A 9,997-nucleotide genomic window follows, 5' to 3' on the forward strand; every position below is an offset into this window, starting at 1 on the left:
ATTAGTTTTCTTCATCTAAACAGTCACTTGAAAAAAAATATACACAATAAAACTTTATGATCATCAAACTTACTACTTACATATGTACATAAATGGATAAATTGAATTTACTTTATTAAGAAACTGAATTTATTTTACGTTCTTGTTTATAGAGAAATTTATCTAACCAATGCCTATATATACTCAACTTTTTCTTCTTTTTCTTTGTAAAAGAATATAGTCATGACTCAGGAACCTTTATTATCAAACATCATTTGCTAGTGGCACGTAACTAAGGCTGAATTAAGCATTTTTTCTAATCAATAAAGTATATGGACAATAAATCAGCAATATAAGGAATATAAGGAAACAAAATTACATATGAATAACAAAGATAACCATGAAAACAAAATCAGCAAAGAACCCTTGAAAACCGCAATGATGCACATTATCTCAAGGAAACTGCAAAGTGTCACATTGTCCCCGTTCACAGCTAGCCAAAATTTTAAGCTTCAGTTAAGCTATTCTCTAAAGTGGTAAGATGGTAGCAGTACTCCATGCAAAATTTTAGGAAAATAACGGAAAACAATAGAATCAGTTACTTCATTCTTGGTTATGTACTTCAACTTCCAAAAACTCTTGCAAGGCTCCTCTATAGGAAAAAAATTGTGAGCCCCCTTTCCTACCGGCTCCAACTCCTCTCTCGCTCGATCGAACAAAAAGAAAATGTAAATATACAGTCTTGGAGATGACATCACATGCACATTGAACTGTTAGATCATGATGCTAAATCAGTCAGAACTTTTTGAAGAGCTCGATGTAGATTCTGTTCCATTCCCAGACTCTTCTCCACTTGCCAAAGATGAAGGATTCCCTTGGCTGCCATTCTCCTCATTACCATTCATGCGAATTTTTCCAGGCCTCACTCTAATATTGTTACCCAAGGGGAAAGGCTCCTGCAGAAACAGATTAGGTTAATTTTGCCTCGGTATATTTAATATCAGCAGAAAAGCCAGGTACCAATAATACAATTAGGTTGCAAGCCTATATGTTCTTCTAATGGAAAGCCCAGTTTGTTAAATGCATGCAATGCTAGAAACAGTTAAAATCACAATGATAGATTGCATTTTGTAGCCATTAATACCAACTCAAATAAAAAACATAATGCTTTAGTTGTTATGTGCAAGTCAAATAATCATCAGGGAAATATTCCTTCAAGAAACTCTTTCTTGCCACACCCAATGCATGTTAATATTAAATATCAGGCAAAAAGTTTTTAAGTGAGAAAACCTGTAACTACCACTTTACTTGCATCAGCCCCAAACATTAATGTAAACATCGGTAAAACCAGATCTATGGAGCAAAATATCAGTGAGAGGAATATTAGTAGTCTGGTACTATAGTAGTTCCATAATACACTGTAGTAATGTAGTTAGCAAAAGGAAAATAACAAGCAGATATAGTAGTTCCATAATACATTGTAGTTAGCAAAAGCAAAATAGTTACAACTAAAGAACAAGCTGATTTACCGGATCACCAGCATTTGGGCCATCTGTATGGAAGAGAATGGGGCGGCAACGTTTATCTTCATTCATTAGGCTTGAATTCTGAAAATGAGCAATAAGAGCAGATTTTCCTTGAATTCGGGCATAGGCGAGTACCGCTACCTTTTCACTGTTGAATTTCTCCCATTTTTTCCCATGAAAAGCCTGTGCAATATTCCTTAATTATTAGGCATATAAACTCTTAGAAACAAAAAGAATCAGATGAACTCAGAATTCAGATCACAGATAATTATATCAAATTAGTATTACATAAGGATTTCCAACTAACCTGGTGGAATGGAATAATTTGTCCAGGATCAATCATATTGATGAATGCATAGCCAACATTACATTTGTTCTGCAACCATTTGTAGAATTGCCTTAGAAACACATTTATAATTGCTTCATTTAAGTAAAGAATCAAGCAACTAGCAAGTCCAAATAAATACTTGCCTTGAAATCAATTGGCAAATACAGAAAATCATAAGTTCCTCGACATTGCTCATCTATGGCAACAAGAAGCATCTTTGAAGTATACCTGCCAAAAATATTTAAACAAATATAAATAAAAAAGAGACAAATCAAAAGACCAGTTTTTTAATCTCTGTAAAAATTATTATTCAAAATTTGTAAAATCTGCTATGGAAAGCCATTTGATCAATGTAAAAAGTATATGCTATTTAGGCATGTAAGCAAGCAAAAGAGAGAGAGCATTTGTATGGTTAATGCACCAACATGAAAAGGGGACAAGCCAAATAAGCAATTGCCTATGTAACTAATAATCACATTCTTTGGTAAAGTAAGGATGAGAAGATAACAGCATAAGCAGCAACAATGCACAAAAAAGATATGCAGATAATTGGCATACTTATTGGGAATATTTTTTATCATGAGCGTTGTCCGGTTGTCATCCCCACGCAAAATGCGGCCTAGGTCAAGTACATATTGTTTTTTATCAGCATTGTTGTTAGTGTTTGGTTCACTTCTACGAGAATAGAGGTTTTTAGAAACCAAAGTCATGGGAAGTCTCCCAGGAAAAACATGTGACAACTGCTTAGGAGAGCCCTGCCCACCATTTGATGTCAATTCTGTACCATTCCCACCAACATGAGAAAATATATTGTGAGAAGCAGGAGGATGCAACTGCCAGCTACCATGAAAGCCTGGACTTCCAACAGAACCCAATCTAAAACCAGATGCATCAGGTGACTCTCCCAAGAAAGAATGTTGTCTATCCCAGGGTGAGGCTGCAACAACCGGCGCAGATCCCACTTGATGGTCTATATGAGATGCTCTAAGCACATGAGGCGGTGTTCTAGAAAAGCTGGGTATCTGTGGAAGACCTGGAGAACAAGCACCATTAACAAAGGATGGTATTTTCTGCCAAAGCATGGAATTTGAAGGAGGTTGCTGATGCAAGTTGGACCCATTCCACATATGATAAAGTCCATGATGGGGGCGGTTTCCATTTCCTGAAGGTCCAAAATCAAACAAAAAATTCACATATCAGCATTCAAATATAAAACTATTAAATCCCTATTAGATACCGCTTCAGCCTACAATTTCCCAGCACCTTCAACCACTTACAAGCTGGTAGAAAAACTGACTTCAAGACCAATATTCAATTTGGAATGCTTACATCTCAGATACTCAGACAGGCAAGTCTAAAATCATCTAGATCAATAGTTTGGCTCTTAAACAACAATTATTATTTTTGGGTGTGATTAGAAGAATGAAAATATTGAAAACCCTAGGCCAGCATCATCATAAAAATTAACAATCAAGCTCATTATTATAAGGTTTTAAAGTCCTAGGATGCCACTTAAAGTGAACAATAAGTTCAACCTTTGCAACAAATTGATCCCTTATCACAATTTTCTATAGAGAAGGAAACATTTCAAAACTGTTGCAAATAAAGGAAGCTTATACATGAGGCTTTCTTAGCACATTAAATTTACCTGCTGCATTAAACTCTGCTAGGTTCCCAGTTGAGCTCATTCCCTGAATGTGCCTGCTGTCAGATGATTCCGTCGATCCAGTTCCAATATTGGCAGCCATGTTAATGGTACTTGAAAAGTTGTAAGGACTGCCATTAGCTAAACTTTCGCGATATTCAGGTAAAGAATGAGGATGGAACCTCGAAATGGATGCAAATTTCATCGCATCAATAGCATTACAGGCCTCAAAAACACCAGATACTTTTCCAGCAGATGCCCCTCTTGTGGTCTTGTGAATGCTAGAATTCACATGAAACAGTGAGTTATCCATAAAAGCAGGTAGCTGTGTTTCAGAACGAAATCCCTGATTATATCCATTTTCCAAGCTGACACCAGATGCAATAAATCCAGATGACACTCCTGCTGTAAATTATGTCTAGTGAGACCAAGAACATCTTAGCTTTACGAGGAAAAAAAGACAAGTGAAAGCAGACAAAAATCATACCTTTATTATGCCTTAAGGATATGTTGTCACTCAAACTATGACCAAAATCAGGTTCATCTTTTCCCTTCTGTGATTGCTGCATCATACTACAAAAGCAAGGTTTGCATAATTGTCAAGATGTAATTTTTCCATCAAGGTGGTTGATAAATGATAACTTTACACCCTATCAACCTCTAAAAAGTGAGAATACTATTAAAAGTGGTGAGAATAAATATGAAGATCCAAAATAAAGACTTCATTTAGAAGACAGTTGGCAGCAGCAGCCATGTTGCACATTTAAAATGGTAGCAGCAACCATGTTGCAATAAAATAGTAGAAAACAGTTGCAAAAGTTAATTTAAAAAAAGAGAAAAAATTAAATTAAAAATAAAAAAGAAGTGGCAGCAGCAACCATGTTGCAATCTTGGGAAGACCAGGTTCAAGCTTAATGTGCTTCCCAGCAAAGCAGATCCCATTCAATGCACGAAGAGAAGCTTCCGCAGCCCGGACATCATAAAATTCAATAAATTTGACATGATTCAGTTGTGGATATTCATAGATCTGCAATTACAGAGACAATATTTAAGAATGCTTGTATTATTTTAAAACACGAACACCTAAATTGGATGAAAACCAACAAGAACAACTTACTTCTCTAATTTCTCCATAAAACCCAAAAATCTGTTTTAGTTCATCATTCAGAACAGATGAATCAAGATCAGATATCATCAGTGTACCATGACCAATATCCTTCTCTGGAGCATTGCCCTGATATGTCATCAAATCAAGATATATCTATAAGCAAAGCATAAAAACAGGCATGCAAGCAATTAAACAAGCAAAACATATGGCGGTAATAATAAAAGATGATAAGATGAAGAATAATAATAACAACTTTATCTAAATGACAGCAAGGGAAAAGGAATTATGCATACATGAGAAGTTATTAAAATGATACCTTTGGAATTGAATAATGTATATCAAGTTTCCTAGATCTCAATGACCTATTTTGAAGTGCTTTCATTGCATTTTGTGCTGCCCTTAGATCATAATAAGAAATCATAACAAATCCACGATACTTGCAGGCAGTATATATGGTTCGGATATCTCCATATTGCTGGAACAAACAAAATAGTCCATTTACATGCCATTATTAGTGGTATGAAATGCTTCATGAAAATTCTAAGACAGCATCCGCCAGAATAAAAGAATAAAGGTTCACCTCAAAGAGAGCCTTTAGCTCGGAATCTTCTACATTGCTATTGATGTTTCTAACAAAAAGTGTTCTAGAAGATTGTTCACCAAAAGGAATTTTTCCTTTAGAAACTCCAAAGTAATTAGGATCTTCATCCCCGCAACTGGTTCTTTTTCCGGAAATTAGATGTTCATCTCCTTCCAATTCCATGCCTCCACTGCTGCTGAACAAATCAAAATCTTCAAAATCATCATTCATTCTAGTGCCAGTACTGAATCCTAACTCATCAGTGACTCCAGAAAACAGGTCATCTTCATCAGGAAGGAGATTTCCAATAGTTTCAGCCTCAATTTCTTCAAGAGATTTGTACGGTTCTTCCTCAGGAAAGGAACCAACTGTAATGGGTTGACCAGACAGCACTCCATTCCCCAATAACCTCACTGCATTAGATATACATATACACACACAGTGACACATGAGCATATCAACAAAACTAAAGTATAATCACAAAACCTAAAACAAATAGATAACTTTTCTAAGTTTCATATTTTTGGTGGTGGGTTTGGTGAAAGGATTGTCCTGCTACATTACAAAAGAACAAGCATATATTCTTCTATGCTAAATTGCAAATGACAATACACAAGCAAATGGAATGCAATAAAAACTCCCATCTAAAATATCAGGAAGAGTAAAAGCAACCAGAACTTGATTATGCTACAATACCCATAATACATGCATGAAACTATCTTTAACATTCATGAAACAAATTCTTACACTTTTGGCTAAACATGTCAGACAGCGAGCTTGAAAACAGACTGCTTTCACGTGAGGCAGCATTGGTGACAATCTTGCTCCCAATTAGACCATATGAGCCAGATGCTGACTGCCTATGCACATTAGACCATGATCTCTTGTGATAATTCAATGATTCTGTGGTGGAATCCTTCAGCATATCTGTATTGCCTGTTTCTCTGCCAAAATGTAGGTCTTCTGTAATTTCCCGAGATAGAGTAGTCTGAGAAATTGACAAGCCTGTTTTTGAATTTGTTTCAAGGGGTGACGAAGTATTAAAAATGATGCCAGGTGATGCCGCCATTTCACTCTTCCCTGAAAATTCGAATATAGAAATTACTTTATCCGGAAATTAGTTACATGTTCAGCAGATGAACTGCTTATTAATGGAATACAAGTTAAAAAACATAAATATGGATACAAAAAGATGTTACTGCATTCAAAATTAGCATGAGTAAAATAAACAGCAAATTCTTAATAATATTTATACCAAAATCATGCATAAGCTCCAGTCCAGCAGAGCACAGCATCTAAATTCATGAAATCACCATTAATTGTCCCAGCTATACCACAATCAAAATGTTGCGAGAACAAGGTATTGAATTTATACATTCACTATAAAACATTAATTTATATAGGTTTGCAGCAATTAGATTGTCACCACAAACAGAAACAAACATTAATTTTAGATGATGTCAATTTGCAACGTTGATTAGTGGTATTCGTTATTCTATAAGCAAAATAAAAATTACATATTGTTTTCAGCAGAAAGTGAGAAGTATCTGGGCTAAAAAAGACAAATCAGCAAGTATTATCACCAATCACCATAAAGTGAAATAAATGTACCAGGTTTAGAATTTAAAATAATTACTCGTATTAAGGATACTTATTAGCAACATTGGCAATCATTAATTCCAAAAGCAAACAAAACATTTATAAAAAATTGGAACAAAAAATGAGAGAAATATTGCTTTGAAATATACAACCGTATTTCATTTGAGACCTGAGAGGTATCATATAGGTTCAAGTAAGGTATACAGAAAGATATAAGGAAAGATTCTTCAAAAAGTTCATATGCTCAAACTCAATGATAGCTACTAGGGAATTTCTAAACTGGAGTGTAAAACAGTTCACTCGAGGTCTGAATCTTAACTATTTGTTAGTGAATCTATTTGGGGCATTAATGATGCAATTGAGGTAAATCTGCACAAGATATACAACCGTTTTGAATAAATAATAATTAGTTGATTGGACTCACCTTGTAGAAAATGGTCATGGATAGATTTTGGCTTTCGTAATCCAGTATTCTTCTGCCCATAAAAGTTTAACACATGTTTGGAAAACCAATTGTTAGAAAGGCAATAGCATTGAGGCCATGGAAAAAGGTCAAATTGATTAACAAAATGACAAAGAAAACTGAAGTCTTAGGCTGTAAAATGTTCTTGGAACTGATAATCATTAAAAAAAACATTATATAAGACAGTTAGAATAATAATTAACTTCTTGAGGGTCACATGATAAATTTGAGCAAACCATGATGAGGCAGTTACATTAATAATTACCTCAGAAACATAGGAAATGTCATCCAAAAAGCGAGATGAGGCAGAAGCACCCCTCTTCTCCATGATTTCAGAAGGCATCCTGCAGCTTGTCCAGAAAATACCGAAAACCTCCCTCCTTGCTAGTTTTCGTCAGGCTCTATCCCGTGACATATGCGGGAAATTCAAGGTCATTCGCTCGACAAGAGAAAGGACTGATTACAATGAACATGGCAATTCACACCATAAACAACTGCTACTGACAGAAAGAATAATTCAGACCCAGAAAAATATCATCTATCATAACAATTAGAACTTTACTATCATCAGAAAAAGAAAAAAAGTGAGAAAAAAATGGACAAATGAAAACCCTACCAAAGCACTTTCAATTACTCAATTGCAAAATTCAAAAAGAATAGTGGAAATTGGAAAACAAAGCCACAAATAGTTGCATCTTCAACTAAACATTACCAGAAGGAAGGGTGGTATTGGGAGAAGAAAAAAGCTCGTTGCTTACCTACCAACGACCTAATACGATTATTAGGCCATTTGCTTAACAAAAAAACTTAGAAAATTAAAAACCAAACCGTTCATGGAAATTAAAAAAAAAATCCCATTAAACTAGCTCTCCCTTTTTTTCAAAACCAAAAAAAAAAAAAACATTTAACTTAAATTTATAACACTCCACCTTGGTTCTATCACAAAATTACACAGATGGAGAGGGAATTTCACAGGGAAAGCCTCAAACATTAACAGATCAAGAGGAAAAAAAAAAAAACCAAAATTTCAGAGAGGCCATAATCTGAAAACACCAGCAGATCAAAAACATGAACACCGGAGAGATTCTCATCTCACCATAAACTCATAAAAACCACTGCCACCAAAGAGAAAAAACCATTTAACCAGAAAAAATAAAGAAAGAAAGAAAAACAGACACAAAAACAGACCATAATGAATACATTTTTTTTCTCTCAAGATAGCGAAACAAATTCGCACCTTCTGAATTTCAACACACCCTCGCTAGCACAAAAACTTCTCCTCCACAAAATTCAGCACGCTCCTCATCCAGAACAAAGAGAAAGAGACAAAAAAAAACGAATCTCTCAAACGCTCCACAGCATAGGAATTTCAGAAACAAGAGATCCCTCGCTTCTTGCAGCAACAGAAACCTCCTTCCCTCTGCATTGCAATCTCAGGCGCTCAGAAAAAGGAAAAAAGGAAAAAAATTATTGCGCGGAAAGGCTCCTCTTGAAGGAGACGGTGGAAAGAAAAAAAGCAAGCGCAATTGGAAGCTGAAATCGGGAAAAATGGAGGTTCCGGCGAAGAAGAGCGAATTTCCGGCGAGGTGAGGCTCGCCGGCGGTCGCTCTCTGGTTTGGAGAGAAGAAGAAAAAAACGGACAACGCAACAACAACAGAGGTCTTCTGACAGAGAAAGAGAAAGGAAAAGGGTGTTAGTTGGCTTTGAAAACAAATACAAAAAATTAAATAAAAAACAAAAACAATTAAAAATGAGAACTAGAAATAAGGGAGGGAGAATAAATACGCGGAGAGATAGTGTGGTTTGTAATAATAAGCAGCTTCAAATTTTAAAATTGTTTTTTTACAGTAAAAAATACTTTATCCATCTCAAAATAAGTGTTTTTTAGAGGAAAAAAAATTATCTTAAAATAAGTATTGTATTTAACTTTTTAATATAATGTTAATGTTTATTTTTCACCAATATTTTTAAAAAATATATTTTAATTTTTGAATCTAATATTAATATTATTCTTTTTTATTTATTTAAAAGTTAATTTTATCTCTTCTTTTTATTTATTTATTAGTTTTTCTTGTAAAATTTTGTTTGAGAATTTTCTATACAATTCTATTCACTAATGGATACTTTTATTACAGCTACCTTTTCAGTATTTTGCTTTAAAAAAATTCCATGAATGTTTCTTCTGAGATAATGGTTTCAAATAAATTTAATATCTGCATTTTAAAAATATATAAAAGAAATTAATATATTATTATGGTTATATTAGGTGTCAGGTTTGTTACATTCAAATCAAGAAACTGTTTTGTTTTTCTTGTTTTTACTCAAAAGGAAACTGTTTTTTTTTTAGTGTTGTTTGAATATCAACAAATGTAATAATTTATCTGCACACATACCTATGTTTATTGTGAATTACTAATGATTTTATTTTATTTTCCAGTTTTTGGGTATTGATCACATGTGTCATATGTGAGAGGTAGAATTCGGTTTTCCGGTTATGTTGTATGGAAAATGTCACAAATAAAATTCATTTTCATAATTTTATGTCTTTATCAATTAGTCTCAAAGTTTTTGAAATCCAATTATAAAAATACATTATTTTCAGAAAGAAAAAAATACAAAATGAAAAACTTACTTCTTAAAAAAAATAGACTTGTTCAAATCCTACAAAGTTGTCGATGTAACTACACATTTAAGATTTAAATTCAATATTACTGGATAAATCAAAATAACTCATACTAATTGATCTAATTGCTTGATATTTTATTTTTC

The 9,997-nt window shown here is 33.9% G+C and overlaps 1 protein-coding gene across 6 annotated transcripts; it reads right to left on the reverse strand.

Moving 5' to 3' along the window:
• Positions 1 to 272: 272 nt before the first annotated feature.
• LOC114416014 (protein MEI2-like 1) lies at positions 273 to 8,961 on the reverse strand. 6 transcript variants are annotated; one of them, XM_028380894.1, is made up of 15 exons: positions 8,466 to 8,961; positions 7,494 to 7,684; positions 7,190 to 7,241; positions 5,914 to 6,246; positions 5,167 to 5,579; positions 4,903 to 5,061; positions 4,596 to 4,712; positions 4,357 to 4,505; positions 3,966 to 4,051; positions 3,482 to 3,883; positions 2,392 to 2,995; positions 1,977 to 2,061; positions 1,813 to 1,881; positions 1,509 to 1,688; positions 273 to 935 (listed from the first exon to the last, which is right to left on the reverse strand). In XM_028380894.1, exons 2-15 carry the CDS (start codon positions 7,569 to 7,571, stop codon positions 771 to 773), a joined length of 2,892 nt encoding a protein of 963 aa, XP_028236695.1. In that variant the 5' UTR covers positions 7,572 to 7,684; positions 8,466 to 8,961; the 3' UTR covers positions 273 to 770. The 6 variants fall into 6 exon arrangements, with proteins under 6 accessions (XP_028236695.1, XP_028236698.1, XP_028236697.1 ...); XM_028380897.1 differs by having other exon boundaries at positions 7,190 to 7,238; positions 7,494 to 7,722; XM_028380896.1 differs by having other exon boundaries at positions 3,482 to 3,885; positions 3,971 to 4,051; positions 7,494 to 7,722.
• Positions 8,962 to 9,997: the final 1,036 nt, after the last annotated feature.

The sequence above is a fragment of the Glycine soja genome, chromosome 6 (assembly GCF_004193775.1).
Source record: "Glycine soja cultivar W05 chromosome 6, ASM419377v2, whole genome shotgun sequence".
Lineage (NCBI taxonomy): Eukaryota > Viridiplantae > Streptophyta > Magnoliopsida > Fabales > Fabaceae > Glycine > Glycine soja.

Bases quoted from the DNA above. Each gene is read 5' to 3' on its own strand.
- LOC114416014 (XM_028380894.1), bottom strand. From the start codon at position 7,571: ATGCCTTCTGAAATCATGGAGAAGAGGGGTGCTTCTGCCTCATCTCGC. The intron at 5,580-5,913 runs GTAAGAATTTGT...TATCTAATGCAG, and splicing joins TGACATGTTTAGCCAAAAGT to TGAGGTTATTGGGGAATGGA. The intron at 4,506-4,595 runs GTAAGTTGTTCT...CTGTAATTGCAG, and splicing joins TTTATGGAGAAATTAGAGAA to ATCTATGAATATCCACAACT.